General features: G+C 37.3%; 5 protein-coding genes across 6 annotated transcripts; 2 read left to right on the top strand and 3 right to left on the bottom strand.

Moving 5' to 3' along the window:
- Positions 1-497: 497 nt before the first annotated feature.
- On the bottom strand, positions 498-11,250 carry LOC113203034 (cohesin subunit SA-2). 2 transcript variants are annotated; one of them, XM_052265387.1, is made up of 22 exons: positions 11,102-11,250; positions 10,592-10,815; positions 9,765-10,515; positions 9,272-9,650; positions 8,965-9,190; positions 8,698-8,851; positions 8,461-8,609; positions 8,152-8,374; positions 7,859-8,077; positions 7,572-7,757; positions 7,057-7,269; positions 6,788-6,949; positions 6,512-6,700; positions 6,142-6,301; positions 5,894-6,027; positions 5,616-5,786; positions 5,315-5,526; positions 5,063-5,223; positions 4,916-4,973; positions 1,534-1,596; positions 1,113-1,404; positions 498-1,036 (listed from the first exon to the last, which is right to left on the bottom strand). In XM_052265387.1, exons 2-22 carry the CDS (start codon positions 10,732-10,734, stop codon positions 764-766), a joined length of 4,518 nt encoding a protein of 1,505 aa, XP_052121347.1. In that variant the 5' UTR covers positions 10,735-10,815; positions 11,102-11,250; the 3' UTR covers positions 498-763. The 2 variants fall into 2 exon arrangements, with proteins under 2 accessions (XP_052121347.1, XP_052121348.1); XM_052265388.1 differs by lacking the exons at positions 498-1,036; positions 1,113-1,404; positions 1,534-1,596 and adding an exon at positions 2,203-2,887.
- Positions 11,251-11,451: 201 nt separating this feature from the next.
- LOC113203039 (transcription initiation factor TFIID subunit 9) lies at positions 11,452-12,836 on the top strand. The gene is made up of 5 exons (XM_026417518.2): positions 11,452-11,705; positions 11,861-11,997; positions 12,082-12,213; positions 12,288-12,501; positions 12,577-12,836. Exons 1-5 carry the CDS (start codon positions 11,579-11,581, stop codon positions 12,744-12,746), a joined length of 780 nt encoding a protein of 259 aa, XP_026273303.1. The 5' UTR covers positions 11,452-11,578; the 3' UTR covers positions 12,747-12,836.
- On the bottom strand, positions 12,772-14,338 carry LOC113203040 (peptidyl-prolyl cis-trans isomerase-like 1). The gene is made up of 5 exons (XM_026417519.2): positions 14,125-14,338; positions 13,760-13,893; positions 13,589-13,678; positions 13,073-13,180; positions 12,772-12,994 (listed from the first exon to the last, which is right to left on the bottom strand). Exons 1-5 carry the CDS (start codon positions 14,184-14,186, stop codon positions 12,879-12,881), a joined length of 510 nt encoding a protein of 169 aa, XP_026273304.1. The 5' UTR covers positions 14,187-14,338; the 3' UTR covers positions 12,772-12,878.
- An 18-nt stretch (positions 14,339-14,356) lies between these two features.
- On the top strand, positions 14,357-16,969 carry LOC113203037 (uncharacterized). The gene is made up of 7 exons (XM_026417517.2): positions 14,357-14,768; positions 14,859-14,990; positions 15,086-15,147; positions 15,224-15,328; positions 15,412-15,605; positions 15,723-15,792; positions 15,870-16,969. The coding sequence occupies exons 1-7, from the start codon at positions 14,628-14,630 to the stop codon at positions 16,843-16,845; spliced, it is 1,680 nt and encodes a 559-aa protein (XP_026273302.1). The 5' UTR covers positions 14,357-14,627; the 3' UTR covers positions 16,846-16,969.
- LOC113203036 (zinc finger protein ZFP2-like) lies at positions 16,958-20,571 on the bottom strand. Its single transcript, XM_026417516.2, has 7 exons — positions 20,159-20,571; positions 19,725-19,957; positions 19,480-19,649; positions 19,204-19,392; positions 18,870-19,094; positions 18,648-18,727; positions 16,958-18,544 (listed from the first exon to the last, which is right to left on the bottom strand). The coding sequence occupies exons 1-7, from the start codon at positions 20,257-20,259 to the stop codon at positions 17,140-17,142; spliced, it is 2,403 nt and encodes an 800-aa protein (XP_026273301.2). The 5' UTR covers positions 20,260-20,571; the 3' UTR covers positions 16,958-17,139.
- Between the last annotated feature and the right edge of the window lie 94 nt (positions 20,572-20,665).

Here is a 20,665-nt window from a genome sequence, read left to right as displayed (position 1 = left end):
GTGCCATGTGACAATAGTGAAATGATCAGGATAATAAACTATTATGGGCGATTTGCTATTAATAATAATTATATTAGGCGACTTTTAAGAAATATGCACCAGCCCAGGTACACGACGTTTGGAGCCGAATCGTATTTGTCGTGGGAGTGTCATCGGCGTGCTCGGGAGGTCCCCACCCCAATGACGTCCCCGGGCCCGGGGGCCCGGACGACATCGGCACTACCAGATTTGGACTCAGCGTGCGAGGAAACCCCCGGACCGAACACGATATTTCAGTCGTCCTGGTCGTTCCGAGGTTGACGGTCGGTCGGCCAAACCGTATCTAATTTTGACAGCCCTCTAGCTTAGCCACACTAATAGTAGGTAAGTAGGAGGGGGCTACATCTACTATCCCTGGGGTAGTGAGGGACCACTTCAGACGTGCCAAACTTTACACCTATGGGGGTGTACTTCATCGGTGTTGGACTAGGCTTGAGTTCAAAAATCGAAAGAAGGAATTTTCTTTTAAATGAAATGTTTTATTTTCAAATGATACATAATTTACTTTGCAGGATTGCGAGTAAATCTCCAAGACAAATTAACCAGATATACAATTATAAAATAAAACAATACAAAAAAGGCAGATCTCAAACACAAGAAAAGGACAAGCACACACAATCTAAACTTTATTACAGGAATAGATTACTGACAATTTTTCTACAGGTTTCGTTAGTTTGATTGGTTAGAAATCAAATCAAAATCTTTAAAAATACTACATTAAAAATTAAGTATCGTTCTCGTACTCTTCACTACTATCTCCTCCCTCATCTTTTTCTCCCACAGACCCAGCATTAGAGTCCGGTGATTTGGTATCGTTGCCATCTTGGGTGTCAGCTGTGGATTCAGACACCACCAAAGATGACGAAGAGCTTGCAGCAGTTTGAATATCTCTATCAGGTGACATGTGTTGAGAAGCTGTTGATCCCCTTTCGATGGCATTACTCAGATCAGAGTTATTGTTTACTTCGCTGTCTTTCCGTTGAGCCGCTGACCGATTCTGAAAACAGAAAAGGTTGATAATAGAAGAGGCAATAGACAAAACTTCAGAGTTTGTAAAAGTGATATCAACTGACCCTTCTTCTTCTAGAAGATCCTGTATCATCATCAGAATCAATATCACTGAGCTCTTCATAGCTATGAACAGTCGTATTCCTCTTCCTCAGACGTCCCGAGAGACGATCAGGATTCTCCTCTGAACTGAACCTTACACTGAGGTCATGGCTGGTGGAGCGTGTGCGAAGAGCAGACTTGATTCCTATTTTGCCTCCTGAATTGTGGTTAGAAGGTGGGGGAGTATCAGAACTAGAGGGTGAAGGTGAAGCCTCTGCAAGTCTTTTCTTAACAGGAGCAAACCGAACATCAAGCCTAAAAAACAAAAACAAATAAAGATCACAAAAAGCCCAAATGATTCAAGACAAGACAAATGAGGGTGGTTATTAACTGTTTGACAAAGAACAGTCTTATCCTATTTTAATACGGATAAAGAAGACGTACTTAGGCTTCTGAGCTGTAGGTGCAACTGGCACTCGTTTGCGGTTAACCTTAGGTGTAGGAGTCCTGAAACAAAGAAGAGACAGCCCCCTTAAATACAAGGCAATCCCTCAACATTTTTCTCATTCTGAATTACAAAAGGAAGATTTTACAGCTCCAATAAATCTTTTTGCTGTTAGACATTAAGAAGCAAAAAATCAATTTCACACACACAAAAAAACTTCATGACAAAATTAAAAAAAAATCAAAACCTCTTATTAGAAATTTTAAAAGAGGATGTAGGATGTGAGACCTATTGAAGAGTTATCGGTAATAACATGAAAAGAGGCTAGCAGCTGTTAAATAAATCAAAATTGATTTTACATTCTGCAGCTACAACAGATGCAAATGGGTTACTTGTTAGCTTCTTAAGTATGTTTAAAGCAAAAATCAAAAGACATCCCTACAACAGCACCAAATCAAAACAAATAAAGACTAATCACCATGTATGTACCATATCATTGCTCTTCAGCTCAGAAAAAGAAATGTCTTGTAACTTACTAGAGTGGAGCTCTTTCATGAACTTGCCTGCTAAAAGAAATTATAATTTTTTTGTACATATTCAGAGTCAGGTGTTCCACTGGAATAACATTAAGCTAGTTGAAAAGGGACTGAGGAGATGAAAATGCCATGTTCAAGAATTCTCAATTTCATTAAAGTATTCACATTTATCATTAAAATCATACATAAAATCCAGACAAGATTGAGAATCATGTTGGCTTGAGTTAGGTAAATATTCAGAAATGTAACTAGAAAGTTGATATAAACTGATGAAGACGTGCTCTAAAAAATTACAAGGAATATAATAAAAAACAAAACAAATTACATACATGAGATGCAAAACTTGAAATTGCAAAGCCTGTTTAAGTGAGACAATTTGGGTTAAGTTCAACAATAATGGATCTAGCAAGAAACTGTGACATTTAAGAAGAGCTAATATTGCCTCAGTGGTTTCTTGCGGCATGAAGGCATTTCATTGTACCTCCCAAAATATAATTGAAAACCTGTAATTTACTGTACAGTAATACTAGTTTGTAAACCACCTTACACTTCAAATAAAACTTAGATCCTATTGCACATTTTACTTAAAAATTTGGGTGATAGAAATAAAATTATCTTAACAATAAATCTTAAGAGTAAAAACTATAAATATGACTCAAGCATGAGTCGTAAATCAAAAACAAACAATAAAAACTCTCTTTTGTACATTATCAGTTAAGCTACAACAAGACTTTAAAACAAAGGAAAAATTGTGGGTAGTGGAGGGTATTGAAGAATGTGATGTTTTCCATCCTTTGAAAGAAGAATCCATCAGTACCTGGAAATAAAACAAAAATAAGTAAGATCAGAGAGGAAGTGGAAGTGTAAACAGGGACAAGGCTGGGAAAGCGGAGTGGTTCATAAAAGCCCACATCATAGCAAAGCACATTCTCTAAGCATTACTGATTTTGGGGGGAAATAAAAGAATGGAAGGGAATACAGGACTGAAATAAAGATGAAACACATATTTATAGAGTGTGCTATAGACATGGACATGCAAAGCAAAAATGTTTATAAGAAACAAAACCAGGAAAAAAGAATGGTTCACATGCAGAAATTACAATTTTAAATGGAGAGAAAAAAAGGAGAGGCAGCAAAAGCTCAAAGAAAAGGAATACATATTTGGGTTGTGATTGCTAAGAAGTGAATACTTACGTGATGGCAATAGAACAAGGAAAAAGATTCTTGAAAAGTTATATGCTTCATTTAAAAATCAGGCAAACTCATGCAATTCTCTTAACAAACGGCAATTACACAAGCACAAGCTTCAACCACTGAAGTCATTGCAATAAAAAATTCTATCTTTAATGAAACGCTATTATTTAACTGAGAGTGCAATCTTAACCTAACCAAGTTATGTGCATGAATTCAACCTATACGATGTAAATTGATCAACTTGACTCAACTTCAAGTTATAAGGTAAAAAATGAGAAAACAAAGGTAAAAGTAATAGGAAATATAGTAAAATAAGAAAAAAAAATGGTATGAGAAAGTTTGAGATAAGAACATAACTTTTGGAAAGCACAGAGAAAGAAGCTAAGCATTCACATAAAAAGTCGTTCTAGAGATCATAGTAAACATTTTGCTAATTAAGGTAATAAACATTAATATGAAGGCGCAGCTTTAAACTGGTATGTCTCACTTACCATGCCCTAGGCAGACCTCAGGCACGCACAAAGAAAAAGACCACACACAAGTGAATTCAAAAAAAAAGTGTAAAGCAATGTGGAAGAAGCTCTTCAACCCACAACCATACAAGCCGTTAATGTGCACAAAATTATTTGACCAGGAATGTTGATGGGTTGTATTTTTTAAAGAAATCATCATGATTAGGGGTACCGGTAAATTCATACTAATGAATAAATCTCATTAATATAAAGTAAGTATTAAAATTTGGTAGGATGAAGTAAACTCCAGTTTAAATAAGAAAACAATAAATCTTCTAGCAGCAGAACTATTTTTGGGCCAACCAAAAGATCAAAATTTCGAAAAACGAACACACATGGCACAAGTACCCTAACAACAAAATATATATCGCCTTATGACAAAACATACATGTAGTTTCGTGACTCACACAAATTTTCTATTGGAATTTGTATTGTGTAAGCTATGCAAATATAGAATGTACGATTGGCTAAGGCAAATAAAGCAACAGTACATGTGATGGAAAGACTGTATTTTTTTTTTGTGCCACAAGAGAATAGGGAGATACGAGATGCCATACTTTAATGTGAAGCTGTAGCACAGGTAGGTAATTAGATTGATGGTTTTCTACCACTGCATTCATGATAAAATAATATAAAGTTATAGTGTTCTGTAATTTCATATTATTATTTTTTTAAACTGCACCAAACAGACAAATGCTAAGTAGAGTGCAGTTGTACTCAAAAGATAAATGATTAAATTTCTTCAATACGCTGAGATAATATAATACAATACAATAATGGATTCACCATCTTTAGTTTAAAACAGTAAAATTTGCAAGAACAGTAAGTGCCACAAAAATAAACACGTTCAGTGCGGCGTTTCCCACACCGAGGGTCCCTATAACATAGAATTGACTACCCCCGCCGCACTCAACATGTTAAGAAGAAAATTTCACCAGTCTACTAAGTGACAAGTACATATGTGGGTGAATCCTCAAGGCCTGAACACAAGATGTATTTGTTTGTGGCGTGTATATTAAACTATAAAAATATAGATGAACAAGAAGAGAGTCCTTGTTCCACCACCGCACACCATGCAACTGCATGCTACTTCACATTTCACACCACACCCGAAAGTGGAAATTCAGTCATTTACTCACCCTGCATTGTACTCTTCATCCGAGTTAGCATTATCTTCACCTCCTTCATCATCATCAGCTGGAAAGAAATATTACCATGAAAGATACAGGCACCAACATTTACAAAAGTGTACAGTAATCGTACAAAACATTTGCCGGCAATAGTACCTGCATCTTTTTTCTTCCTGCCGTATGCCCTTTTTGAGGTCACAATAGGTTGATCAGATTCACCATGAACCAAACTGTTGCGGTACTGCAGAAGAGGTTGCCAGTCTTCTCCTCTGCTAGAGGGCATACCTGCTGATATCCTCCGATTAAGGAAATTCAGCCTGCAAATTAAGAGAAAACTCAGAGTTTAAAACTCAAATTTATCATGTGATGATAGTTTTGCAGACTTGATTTCAATGATTCACCACTTACACTACTCTTTTATCCTGCTTTAGAAGTTTATTTGTAAATTCACTAAGAATTTCAAGGAATGCCAAATTTGGTGGGGGGCTAGATGGATCCTCAGGACCATCAGGTGATTGCTGAACAGCAAATAAGATACCCTCTCTATGAAGAGCAGTGATTGCTTCGCGATTCTTCACAGCATCCAATCCAAAGGATAAAGCAAATCTTTTGGCAAGTTCCTATCACAAATGTTTGATTAGTTAGATATAAGGATGACAGATCATACATACTGAAGGTGTGCATTCAAAATGTCAACATTAACTAGTACCTTGACACTAGTGAATTCTTCAGCTGCACGGTTGACTTTTTGCCCATCTGTTTGCAGTTCTTGGAAAATTAAGACAAGACTGTTTACCATAGTGCGAGCACAGTTAATTTTGTTGATTTCTCGTGCTTTACCAAGTGTGGCTTTGATTATATCACCATAATCGTTGTAGTACTAAAAAAGATTAACAGGTTCAGTAAGTTCATGAAGTTTACACATCAGTTCCGACATTTGTGAGTGACTTCAATAGGTCAAATACAGCAGGGGTGGAAGCAATTTACCTTCACATAATGTTTGAAGACATCACCAGCCACATATATTGGCATCATATTGTAAACAATCAGTTTACAGAAAGAAGCAAGGAAATTACGTCGTTTATGGAGCTCTTCAATTTTGGAGTGCTCATCAAGCTCCTCTGAAAAATTGGGATGAATACAGTTTGAAAATAAAAAGTATGTTAGGTAAGAAAATTTTAATTGGGCACAGGGATAATCAAAAATTAATTGAAAACAAATCAACAATTACATACCTTCATCCTCATCAATGAAAACATAGGTTTGAATGAAGCCATTTAGCATTTGTTGCAGGCTTTTATCAGCTTCAAAAACCAGTTGCTCCAGAGCAGTATGTGAACTCTGGCCAAGCTGGTTGCAAAATACAACAAGGAGATCACACAGTGTGATATAGGCCTGGAGAGAACAAAGAAAATAATTTGCACAAAATTATGTGTTTCAAAACTGAAATGATGCAGCCATTTTAACCTTAGGACAAACACATGCTGACATTCTCTATAGTTAGTAACTGATACATAAAATTGGCAGTAGATGATGTTCAAAGGGCTTTAATGAGTGATTGCACACAGCCGACTTAAACAGCATAATATTGAAAAATGGGCTTACTTCATCTCTATACATTTGGACATCAGTGAGTGGTAGAAGTTGTTTCATGAGATCCATAAACTGATGTAGTCTCTGTTTCAACGATGTCAGCTCAGTATCCACAGGGCTTCCAGCCTCTAGACGGTCTTCAATTGTTTTTAAATCCCATAGTATACCATAGTAACAAGCATGAATGCAGTACTTGATAGCCTGAAAGAGTGTGAAATCATTTATGGTACTGAATTTTGAGCTTTCCTAGATGTTATATGTATTGACAGATAAGATTTGAGAACTAACTTCTTCAGGCAATGTTTTACGAGTTTCTTTGGCATCATTGATGTCTTGGAATATTGAATCCCATATGTTCCAGTGACCCAAATTATGACATGCTGAGAAAATGGAGACTTTCTTCAAACTTGTAATAACTTGGAAAGTCTCTTCCTCATTAGGTTCTTCTCCCTAACACAAGGAGAAAAATGTGAACAATCTCGACAAATTCTGCTGCAACTGACTCAAGCGAAGCGAAGTAAAGCACTCAGAATTTGATAACTAATTAGAAAACTTACTCCATCTATGAGGGAGCGCCATTCATCAATTGCTTCCTTGTATTTGTTAACCAGGGTGTCAATCAGCGTTGATCGGGCAACATCACATCGTGTGTAAATTGCAGTGCCCTCAGAACATAGGATTTCTAAAGTTTTGGCACAAGCTTCTAAAACATCATTATCGGTGGATCGATCAACAATTCTCTGTATTTTTTTCAAGAGTTGATCTAAATTCTGACAAAGAAATCAATCAATTTATAATTAAAACTAAGCGCACTAGATTTCAATTAATAATAATAATTATACAGTGTGGTCCACAGACCCCTTCTTTTACTTTGATTATAATATACCGCATGCAGGCGTGCGGGCGGGCTGGCTTTCCTACCCTAGCTCGCCGTTGCGCCTTGTGGCCCCGTGCGAGAATGCAACCCTGCCGCATGCCTGCATCTGGTACAGTATAAGCAAAATAAAGGAAGGGGTCTGTGGGCCACCCGGTATATATATAATGAAAATGTTGGAGTAGTGGTTTGACGTACCCCTTCCTGTCTTGAGCTGGTGTATCTTTCTAGATCAAAATGTTGTGGAATGCACAGCAGGTTTGTTAGTTTGTCGCTATCTACTCCATATTTTTCCAAAAGAGGGGGAAGTGCCTGCATGAAATGATCAGTAAGACGTTCTTTGTCTTCCTTCACCTGTTTAACTTCCTTGACAGAGGGTGCTTGCTACAAGAAGGTAAACATGAAATTAAAGTAAGAATTATTTTTTTTTGAAGGAGAAAAACAACTTACAATTGTAAAAATGAAAAATTCTACATTATATTTACCTTTCTTGTTGGACCTCTACCAACTGGAGGTTCACCAGTGGCTGACTGACGAATGCAACAGACCATAATTTCAATGAGAGAAGTTTCTTGACGGTCATCAAGAGGTTCTTCATGAGGACCAGGTTCTTCCAATAGAAGATCAGTCATACATTCCCAGTCTTTCATCATGTCATTAGACTCAATCAGAGAATCCACAAGATAAGCACCATGCTCATGTAACTAAAATAATAATGCATTAGCTACATTCTAGAGTAACAGTATGACCTACAACATGAATAAAGAAAAAATCATACCTCTGATTCAATGAAAAACTGGACCAAATCTCTTATAAGAGGTGTATTAGGCAGACGTTTTTTACCCCTGCGAGTCTTAATACCATTAACAGCATTTTCATCAAGTACAAACAACCTCTCATTCAAGAACTCTCCAGCTGCTTGAGCGACTTGACGATGTGAGGAATAAACCAACTCATAGACATGTTCACAGTCTTTGTCAGTCAAAATATCACGATGATGCCTGGAAATATAGATTGTTATGACCTGCAGATATTTTCACATACATATTTTTATTTTCAACAGATAAGAAAAAAATTATAGTCCTACTTTAGAATGCTGATAACCAAGCGTACAGCTTGCACAGCAACTTCATACTCCTTATCTAAAGTCATGGCCACAATTCTATCCTTAAATTTGCTGGTGAAAAGCTCTAGCTTTCCTTTCAATTCCTCTGAAGCATAGAGAGGTTGTAAGGCCTAAAACAGTGGGAATGCAAATTACATTAGGTAATAAGAAATAAGCAGAATAAGACATGCAAATCTGTTGGAATTAAGCAAATTTTACCTGCAAACACTTTAGACGAACTTCTCCAACTTTGTCATGCAAAGTCCAACCAATATATTTCAAATATGAGTCATCAAGAAAATTTGAATGAAACTTTTTCATCCACACCCCAATTTCCGCCATGCAAATAGCACGAATATCTGGTAGTGTGTCCCTGAAGAGCAAAATTCACACGGGAAAAACCAAGGACATTAGACAAGATGGAATTTAAAATAAATTAACACCACCAAATTGTATCTAAGCTGCTCAAGGGCATGGTAAAATTACCTGTATCTGTGAACAAATACAGATTTGAACATGTAAGTAAGCATGTTCTTTATTTCATCCATATTTTCTTCTAATTCTTGACGTTTTGCCATCAACGACTCAAGACGGTCAGCAGCCCGTTTATCTCTAGTTTTTTGACGTTCTGCCTCATACTGACGCTGAGTGTTGGCCAAAGTAACTGAGACGGTTAGAGCCACATCAACAAGAGCTGTCATCAATTTCATGGCTGAAATAACAGTAAGAGATGCTAGTAAATAAATTAGAAAAATTAAATTAATCAGATAGTACAGTTGAGGACAAACTTTACCTGCTAAAGTGGCAGTGTGACGAAAGGCTCGTACTTGAGAATCAGAGAGTCCAGTAAGAAGTGATATGACATTGTCCATTAAGTATTGATCATAAATTATGGAGTACTGACACTGCCTCACTAATGTTTGAACAAAGTCACAGAAGTTATTTTTGAACTTCTTCCACTGTTGTCCAGTCATTATGAGAGGGTATTCACCACTTTCTTCATCAAATTCTTCAGTCATTTTACGAATTATGCCAGCATGCTCCATGCTCACTTGCATGGCTGAGGTTATTTTACCTTTACAGCCAGATGCATTAATGAAAAACTGCATTAACGATAACAAGGCAACATCTCGTTGGGATTTGTAGGTTTCAATCCAGTCATCAACAGTACTCTAAAATGTAAATATCAGTGAAGTGTTAGTGAATTCAAACTTAACTTTAAAAAATTAAAAATTATAAAGTATCAAAAAAATTAAGAAAAAATAATCTTAACAATTGATACAGACCTGAATGGAAGCTCTGCCATTTTTTAAGATGAAATACAGTGATGCTTCATCTTCAGATAATGTTTCATTGTTACTTTTCCTACCACCGACTGCTCGCTTTTTGGGTTGTTTGCTGGTGTCATCAGCGAGTGCCTTCCTAATTTGGGCAGCAGTTGGGTTGGGCACAGTACTTGGTGCGGGAGGGGCATTCATTGCACCTCTCAGGCGAGCTCGCGTCACTCTTCCTCTGAGAGGAGCATCCTCTTCATCAATGTCTTGAGCTTGGGTCGGATGCAATTGATGCTCCTCTGCTTCTTGTTGTTGTTGTTGATGCTGATGCTGTTGTTGCTGCTGTTGAAGTTGCTGTTGCTGAAGTTGTTGTTGTTGAAGTTGCTGTTGTAGCTGCTGCTGTTGCAACTGATCATGGTGCTGCTGCTGGAGTTGCTGCTGTTGTTGGAGTTGCTGTTGTTGCTGCTGCTGCAAGTGCAACTGTTCTTGATGCTGCCGTTGCTGCTCAAGTTGCTGTTGTTCCAGTTGTTGACGTTCTAATTGCTGACGTTCCAGTTGCTGCCGTTCTAGTTGCTGCCGTTCTAACTCAGCCTGATATTCCGCTTGCTGCTGATGCTGCTGGTCTTGGGGCTGATACATTTGTTGGTGCTGCTGATGCTGCGGAAGTTGCTGGTGCTGTGGAAGCTGCTGTTGATGATGGTGAAGACTGTAGTCTTCTTCTTGAGCAGCATGTGCACCATAGTTTTCGGCATACAAGTCAGCACTGGGGCATATATTTTAATTAGAGTAAGCAACAAATAGTAAATAGAGTGGACATAATGACTAAATAGAACACTTACCCTGTGTGTATGGGAGTGGCAGCAGATGAATTGTGATAAGGTGTGCTGTATGGTGAATACGGAGTCATGGGTGTCATTGGATTTTCATATTCTGGCGGCGGGTCATCCATGCGGATGCGCTTTCCTCCTCTTCTGGGCATCATCTTGACTATTGTTGTTATTTATCAGATCATGCAATTTTTCAACTATATAACTCATACAACAAATAAGGTCATATCTCCTCCCTGTGAAAACACAAAGATTAACTATAACACTGAAAATGTCAGATTATTGTGACTGGTGGTGACAGAATCTCCGCAAAAAGTCAAGCTCAAAAACAGTAATATGATAGAAATAACTTATTTTGATTTTCCTCGTTCATTCATACTTCATGTCAAACTATTATTTTGATGAGGTAGAGGTTATAAGGAACTTAGGCCATAGAGTTGACCGGGGCAAAAAAGGTACTACAAACTAAATTCCTTTCTATATTCATTGAAAAAAGTATGTAGCAGCTAAGAAATTGCTTACCGCCCAAAAACACAATATTCTAGGAAACACCTGAGTCAAAATTCCTAAATAATGTCCAAACATTCAAATCAATTGATTGAGAGACTGTGTACAAACATCAATGGCGCGAAAGAACGACAGAAAATGGCGGAGGCAGTTTTCCCTTTTCGGCTGACGGGTTCGGCTAAGTTCGGCTAGCGGGCATCGGGCCGGTCGAAAAGCAAAATTCAGCAGCTGTTTTCGAGTGTTCAGTTTTTGAAAATTGTTGAATAACCGAGTAATTCCATTGCATACCATATTTTGTTCTGTTTTTTCTTAAGTCTAAGGTTTCAAGAGAAGAGAGAGGAGAGGTAAAAATTGACCAGTTGTCCTCGGCCTCCTTGATGGCTCGGACGGAACGGATCTAGTGGAATGTGGAATCTGGAAATAAACACAACATTTGACACCGCAAATGCTGTCACAAATGTAATTTCCTAACTTTGAAAAGAAACAAATACGATGGGGTCACAATCAAGAAATCCTAACTACCCCAAAGATGCACAGGTGATAATGTCGATGTTAAAAGACATGGGAGTACAGGATTATGAACAGAGAGTGTTGAATCAATTGCTGGAATTCACTTACCGTAAGTAACTTAGAGGTTATGATAAGTTTTATTCGATCAATATCTTTAAGAAAAAGATCCAGTTCTCGCTCGCACTAGAATAAACTTTCGAAGCCATCAACCTATCTCATTTCTTCGATGCCAGACTGCCCAAATGAAACTTTCTGTATTTGCAGGTTATGTAACATGTATTTTGGACGATTCAAGAGTTTATGCTACTCATGCAAAGAAGAAAACTATTGATCTGGATGATGTTAAACTTGCTGTAAATATGCAGCTTGACCGCTCATTCACTACACCGCCCCCACGAGAGGTGTGTACCAGTGTGTACACCACCATTTCAATGGGATTTCCCACTTTTTTAAATTCTTTTTTAACATTTTGCTCTGTTACCTAGATACTATTGGAGGTAGCAAGGTTGAAAAACAGTCAGCCTTTACCTGTGGTGAAGCCAAGCTGTGGCATCAGGTTACCTCCTGACCGCTATTGCTTATCATCTGTCAACTATAAGCTACGTAACAACAAAAAGGTAGAATTTCAAGACTGAGTTGATTGTTTGTAGGTGAATGAAAAAAGAGGAATTAATGGTTACTGTGTTTTTAGGCATTAACTTCTGCTCCATCTGGCCCACTTGGCCGCCTTGGGAACTCAACAAGCTTTATTCAAAGCCCCCTTGGGGTGACAAGTGCAATTAAACTCCAAACCAGTAAAGGCCAAACTGCAACCTTAACTGGGGCTAAGAGAGGAAATATGTTGGCAACTGTGGCACGAACCCAATCAATAACCATCCCAAAACCGGTCATAAAGTTTTCTCAAGGCATGTCTTTTAAAACTTTTTATACAGCACTCTAGTTTTGTTGAAGAAAATATCTTACGTCATTTTTATTTCCAGGTGCCATTACAGCCAAAGCCAAGCCCAAAATTCAGATTGCTCAGACACCAGGAACTATCACAACATTACAGATTCCTAAATCAGAGCCCCAAGACACAAGTGTGGGCTCAGTTACCAGCATCATGACAGGAGTAAAGAGACCACGTGAGGATGATGATATAGTATCATAAATATATAAATGAAAGGAACAGCATGTTTCTAAAGTTTTATGTTAAAGATTTTTTTTTTTATTTAATAAAAGACTTAACTCTAAAAAAGAAGGTTTTTTTCTTGTCAATAAAATTAAATAAGACACATTTTAATTAGTTCATAGACACAGAACTTTGAACAATTTCAATATCATCTACTGGCCTGTCTGATTTATCTGTCTCCACTAATCCTATTCTTTTCACGACACCCATACCAGTGTACACTCGTCCTGAAATTTTAAAAAAACAGGGTTAGGCTACTCCAGCAGTTAAACTCATGGGTGAGAAAATTCAGAAACACTACTTACCAAATATAGCATGTTTACCATCTAACCACTGAGCTGGAGCAAGTGTTATAAAGAACTGAGACCCATTTGTATTGGGGCCTGAATTGGCCATGGACAGAATTCCAGCTCCTGCATGAAACAAATGTAGAAGATGCAATTAAAACAGGCGGACTTTGAGGTGAGGGGGGGGGGGAGAGCATGTTTTCTCCTTCTGGAGGATATGGCATTAGCGAATAGGGGAGTAAAGGGAGTTGGGGAGTGGGAGCTACTCCCTTCAAGTGCAAGTGGTAGTCTGCTGTTGCGGATCACATTCATTTTCGCTATCAAACAGTAAATAAACAAAGAAGGGTGTCAAACCGTTCTCTAAAAATGTGAACATCCTAAAAAGACTGCCACTCGCACTCGAGGGGAGTAGCTCCCACTCCCCAACTCCCTTAGTCGCTAACGCCATATTCCCCTGGTAGAGACAGTCTTGGGGACCGTCTAAAAAGGAGGGGGTATCTGCAGCAGTTTTCTAGAAGAGTCTAATACTTGTACCTGTGTGCTTCAGCTCTTCATGAATTTCATCATCAAATTCTCTTCCGTAAATTGATTGACCTCCCTTACCAGTTCCAGTTGGATCACCACCTAACAATGAAACATGGATAAGACTTTTGATTAAATCTTCTATTATTGTAAATTACCATTAAATTACAATGCAAGACCTACCTTGAATCATAAAATCTCTGATTATTCTGTGGAATTTAGTTCCATTGTAGTACCCTCTCCTGCATAGCTCCGCGAAGTTTCGACATGTGTTTGGAGCATGTTTCCAGTAAAGTTCAATTACAATCTCGCCCATCCTGGAAAATTTTGGAAGTAACGTCATGTTAGTGTCTGATAAGAAAACCAATTACCCACTAAATGAAAGAAGAGGTAGTGAGTTTGGAATATTGAGTACTTGGAAGCACCAACAAACTTAATAGGCAAAATTATTTCGTGACAAGTATTAATGTCAGAACCATAAATTTTAACTACATGATGTTAAGAATGTTAAGTAAAGATGCTGCACTATTCTTAAGCGATATACTTACGTGGTTTCGAGAACACCAAACTTCGGTTGCCAAATTTTATCAGGAATCCCAGACGTAGTCATTTTAAACGCTATCTCTTGAACAACCAGCTGTTTCTGATCAACTTTGACAGCATAAACCCCGCACTTCACCGGCACAATTTTTCGAACCGTATGAGGAGGTCACTTAGGTTAGGGTTTTGTTTGTCTGCGCCTTCGTAAAGCTAAGTCAGCCGTCGTAAACACGCTCCAGGCGCCATCTTGCTACAGCTGAGAAAATGAATGGCGAGTGGCGAAAAAGTCAGGATTTAACAAATTAACCTTCTCTTCGATTTTATGCCCCCCTATTTGTGTCATTGTTTTCTCGAGATGACTTGGATAGCTCAAGACACAAAGAATTTGCCATGGCTTAGATTGTCATGTGTCAAACCACACACTCCCTACTTGTGTCGCACGCAAACACGGGAATGTCAAATTTTTGACTGGTGAGGTTATGGATAGCTTCAGTACCAATACAAACAAACAATGTCTCTGTCACTTTTATCGCCGTTTTGCCGTCTGTGTGCGACACCAGGAAATGGTGTCGCACTGACAGATGTCAACAGTGAGTTAGGCAGGAAGGAAAACTTAGATTATTTAATAAACAAGTATATTGATACACACTTGGTATGTTTATCACTATTACCTCATAACACTTATATTTTATACTATGTACATTCGCTTGTCCGGAGTTTTTAACTGTCTTTTATCTTCCAGCTGCTGCCGAAAAATGACAGATTATGCGTCTGTGATACTTGCAAAACCAGACTGATGACCTGGAATTTGTTTATAGTATCGTGTCAGGAAGCTCAGGAAAAGATAAAATGTGCTTTTATCAAAAGTACAAATGTAAGTTGTGTATTTTTATGACCATCTAGGACTTTATTATCTCCTCTTCATGAGTTAGACAGTGAATAAATAGTTAAAAATATGATTGCTTACAGGAAATTAATCAATGCAAAGTTGGTCTCACTAATGAAACTGAAAGACAGAATGCCTCAGGAAGGTAAGACTTGAACTCTAAAAGATACATCTTCAAATAGATATTAATTTTCTTAACTTCAATTTTGATTGTTGTTTAGCTCTCTGAAAATGAAAAGGTCATCAAACTACTGCATTGCGCGATGGTGTAACAAAGGAAATTATCGTGGTGTGTCTCTTTTTAGACTTCCAAAAGATAGAAATCGGTGAGTGTTTAAAAAAAATAATGTTTATAACATGTTTGGCTAGTTCTGTCTACAAGTCTCACTTGCTTTCACTCTAATTTCAGTGCCTTAAAGTGGTTATCAGGAGCTGAAAGACTAGATTTAAAAAACAAACCAAATCTTCATTCATATTATGTGTGTGCAAATCATTTCACACCTAACATGTTTACAAACAAAGCACGCAACCAACTCATAAGAAAAGCAGAGCCAACACTCTTTCCCCGCTTATCATTGTCTAATAAAATTGACAAAGAACGTGGTGAGTTGGTCTTAGCAAGATTATTCCTAATCTATGGGGAACTTATTCACAGCTTTTTTTTCTATTCAAGTTTTATCCTGAATTAGTTCTGATGTAAATCTTTTTCTACTGTTGTAGCTTCTCTGTTTCATCCAACACAATTCCAAGGGGTGCAGCTAAAAAACATACTGCCAAAATCTTCATTGGGGTAAGTTTTTAGTTATTAACTTACAAGAAAGTAATTTTATTTTTCATTGGATACTATCTCATTGATTCTATTTACAGCTCACTTCCTAGTTGTAGCAAGACCTTAAATGGATGTAAATCAACTTTCCTAGGTAACAGTGGAAAAGGCAAAGAATTGGATGTCAAAATACTTGAGCAAATACCTCCAAAAGAAACTTTAACCATTGGTTCTAATGTAGGACTGGAAGGAATTTCATCCAAATTTACTCCAATTCAAAATGTTCTATACATTGTAAATTCTGCCCCAATATCATGCATGCCTCTAAATGAAAGCAGTACTATCTTATCCGGGAATCAAGTCAGTCCGTGTGTTACTGCTATCACAAATGGAGAGGATGAAAGTACTGAAAACATTTTGTTAAGTGGCTCTCTGAAGTTCAATCTTTTAGCTAATGTGGACGACAAGCCTTCTGATGGAGAATCTGCTTCACTTGGCAAAGTTACTTGTTTCCCTAGATTAGAGTCAAATGAAATTTCATTTATGTCAAATGATTCCTCAGAAACACATGCTGAACTCTCCAATATATTAGAGAAAGGGCAGAAATCTTTCCTTGATGACCTGGGATCATGTTTAGCAAGCGATGCATTCAGTTCAACCTCTTTGTTAAATGTTAATGACAGTTTTCAAGATTCCTTTACTTTCAGAGAGCCTAAACCTGGTAGTCCTTACAAATCACATTCAAAGCCAGAAATTTCTGAACATACTCAACCAAATGAAAATCATGAACCATCTTCTGTAGGATCGCAAGATTTTCTTCTGCCTCATGTACCTGAAATGGCTGACAAACAATCTAACCATTTTTCAGAACAAACCTTTCCTCTTAAATCTGAGGTAACTCCTGAAACAGCTTGTGTTGCATCACTTAAAGTTTCAAGAGACCATAACTTAATTCTCAATCATGCCATTGAGTCAAAGTCTCCTACTACAGGTCTGTTTGATCTACAAGCTGATGACAATCACTCCTCATATATCTCTGGTGTAGATGAATTTCTGGATTTGGACCGATACTTTTAACATTTTGAATCTACATTGATAAGATTATATTGTCAGAACTATATCTGTATAATATTGACAATATTTCTCATGTGTGACTGTACAATGATGGCTTGCCGGTAAAAATTAAACATTTTTGTTTTTATCCCTGATATTTAATTATTGATTTCTACCAAAGCAATAAAAAAATGTAACAAAACAAGTAACAATACAAGAGAGAGAGAGTGAAAAACTGCAAAACAAATTCATTGCCAGCCAGCCAATAATTTTCTTGTAACAAACCTGGGTAAAAAATTTCACTTAAAATATTCCAGGTTAACCAAAAATCATTTTTGAAATTTCATTGTCTAATGCTAAATCATCAATAGTATCAACTTCCATTATTATCTCCTCTTCTTCTACATTAGGTCGATGGGTTTTGGTATGCTTGATCATATCACCTTTCTGAGCAAATGCTCGTCCACATTGTGAACATAGCCATGGTTTCTCTCCAGTATGGGTTTTTTTATGAACAATTAAGGATTGCAGACGCTTGAAACTCCTCTGACAGTAAGGACAACCAAATGGAAAGTCATCTCTATGAAGAGAAGTAATATGTTGTTTTAAAGTTCCGGAACTGCGAAATGTCTTCTTACATATTTCACATTCAAAGGGACGTTCACCAGTATGAACTCTCATGTGAACACGGTAAGGGTCGATAGCTATAAATTTTTTACCACATATTTCACAATCAAATGGATACTTATCACCAGTATGCTTTGCTAAGTGATACTTTAATGTGAGTTTTGACTGAAATCGTTTTCCGCATGCATTGCACTCAAAAGGTGTGACAGTCGGAATTACAGTCTTATCTACATGCTTCTTCTTATGTTGATTCAGATTACCTAAGCGATTGAAAGAGGCTGTGCACATGTCACATTTATGTGGTTTGTCATGAGTGTGGCTCAACATATGTTGTCTCACTAGTCCTTTAGAATGAAATTTTCTTCCACATTCAGGACAGTTATGTATTTTTTCCCGAGAATGTGTGACTGAGTGAGAACGTAATTCAGATGGACCTTTGAATGATTTCCCACATTCACTGCAAGTATATGGTCTTTCTTCAGAATGAATTCTCATGTGCACTCGCAAACTATTCAGATTTGCTAGAGTTTTACCACAGAGTGAGCATAAGACTGTCCTCTCCCCTGTGTGGGTTGTTTTGTGTTTCCTTAAGGCAATTGTGCTTCTAAATACTTTACCACAATCTTCACATCTATGATCTGTATCTTCTTCATTACTCTCTTTAGATCCATGAAAATTAATATGATCTTCACTAAGATGAATATTTAGATCATCTTTTTCTTTAAAAGTCATTTTACATAATGAGCACTCATGAGTTCCGAAAACATGAGAAAGCATGTGACTCTTCAAAAAGTTCCCATTCGGCAAAATATGATCACAAATTGTGCACTGAAAAGCATTGCTAATATCCTCAGTGGGAAAGACAGACCCATCATCAATTTTTATGGAATGATAATTCATACAATGTGAAACGAGATCAGCTGGTTCCTCAAACTCTTGATGGCAAACTCCACATTTAATATGTTCGGTGCCCTGGAAACTTAAACTATTTCCATCTACTTGCACATTGAAGTTGATTGTATCACCAATGGTAATGCACTCTGAAGTGGGTAAATTTGTTACTGATGCCTCTTCCTTCACATTTCTTGAGTTAAGCCTATAAAATTAAGTATCTCAATATTTTGTTGCAGCTTGAAATACCAGAGGTTTGGATAAGATTATATTTTGAAAAATTTGTTACCAAATATCAGCATACTTACTGCATGGAATCAGAGACAAAGCCATCTAAAGTTGTTTGATCTTCCGAGAAGTGTGAAGTTATGTTAGTATTGATACCATCCTATGTAGAAAAGAAATGAAGTATTATTTGTTTGAATGCATGAAATTCATTTGATCAAAAGCCAAAACTAACTTGCAGAAGATTTTAAGATGACAACATTTTGAAATCAGTGGTTTTAGTAATTCAGTAGCTGAAAACTTACCAACTCTACTTCTGGAGACTCATCAACAGTTTGAAGTATTATAGGCAGACTACCATTGTCTTGTAAAGTAAGACTCCCATTTGTATCATCTAAGTTACATAACTCAACCATTTGTCGCAGGCGAGAATCCGCTGCCTTAAACGAATCAACTATTTCACAACAATTTCTTACTCTTTCAACACAACTTGTGCAAACTCGCTGAGGTAAACCATCATCCATCATGACCTAGTTTGTATTTTTAACAAAAAATATGGATTCGTTTGAAAAATTTTGTTATTTAAATGTCTTTGATAGAGATAAAATATAAAAGAATGACCTCGGTAAAAAGACTTACTTGGCCAGGTATGATCTGATCAATCATATCCTTTATTTCCTTATCTGACTCATCACCAAATATTGAAACAAGCATATTGACTTGAACAAGAGCAGCACAAAGACGACAGAGCATCAGACACTCCATAACCATTTCATTGGAGTCTGCATTATTTCCTGAATTAAAGCTTACGCTGTGCTCGGTCAATTCCTAAAAATTCAGAGGAAACATGGAAAAGATAAAAATTAGGGTGTGTAATGATTTTTATTATATAGAATTATAAGAGAACCACTTTACCTGAGATGGAGAATTCAATGTGTTGCACATGAGACTACCATCATCACTTAAGCTTACTGCTACAATGTTTGTCCATTCTGCACCATCTAAAACATCTTCTGATACAACTGCAGCATTTAAAATCTCTTGTGCCGACTCAACTTCAGCCAATACCGTTCCGGCTAAGGTACCTATCATCAAGACATTAAATTAGTTTGAACAACACCAACAATTAAAACGACAATGTGCTCAAAATCAGTGCATACTTTGACTGTCACGGAAGCTTTTATTGTCATCCATACTGGCTAAGGAGGCTAAATTGCTTTTAAAATTTGTGGGGAGAACATCAACATCTCTCCTCAGAAGTGATCTCTTAGCTGGGTCGATGAAACAATAAGGTTCAAAGTGATCTGCACATATGTAATACTTTCCAGACAGGGTAGAAACAGTCTTCTCTTTCAAATCCGACCGTCCCGCATTCTCTACCCACTTTACACGACTGCGAACAAAATAAAAATAACACTTTACCCAATTGATTCTGAATTATTAAGATTAGAGAGATTACTGGTGTCTTCATGGCAGTAATGATCACAACAGTTTTATGGCGACATGAGGATTTACCAATGATTGACAGCTGCAAGACATACACAGCATAAGCCACAGCAGACTAAAATGTTGACATTCGTCTACAAATACTAACCTTTCCAAGTCACTGGGTAGGTTAAAAAAGGCAGGTGATCCTGGGGAAGGTTGATAGTTGTAGCAAGATTTCGCTAAACAAAATATCCGGGAGGTCGGCATCTTTCATGGCAGACATCGGCACTTAATGGTATGATTTCAGTTTCGCATAATACAGAAAATACATTATTTTTGGATTGAGTTTAAGGACTGAATGAGTAAACAAGTGAACGTGAACGCATGTGTGGGATGAGAAATATGATAGGAAGTAGCTTAGCAGACGACGGCTGATCGTCCACTTTGAATGTTTTAACTTTGCAGCAGTTTTATCATGGTTTTGTGAATTCCATTTCACCATCTTATCGGCCAAATCATTTCAATATAATCCAGGGAAAGGTTGGGAATGATGAAACGTTTTCCTTAACTATTTTTGAGGACTGACACACAGTACACAACGGTTTAATGATTTCGCGGGAAAATTACCCCCACCACGGAAACACTGCCATCTAAAACGTGTACTACCTCTCTT

This window comes from Frankliniella occidentalis, unplaced genomic scaffold (assembly GCF_000697945.3).
Source record: "Frankliniella occidentalis isolate FOCC.00 unplaced genomic scaffold, Focc_3.1 Scaffold26, whole genome shotgun sequence".
NCBI classification, from domain to species: domain Eukaryota; kingdom Metazoa; phylum Arthropoda; class Insecta; order Thysanoptera; family Thripidae; genus Frankliniella; species Frankliniella occidentalis.
This window is presented reverse-complemented; position numbering and strand designations above follow the sequence as displayed.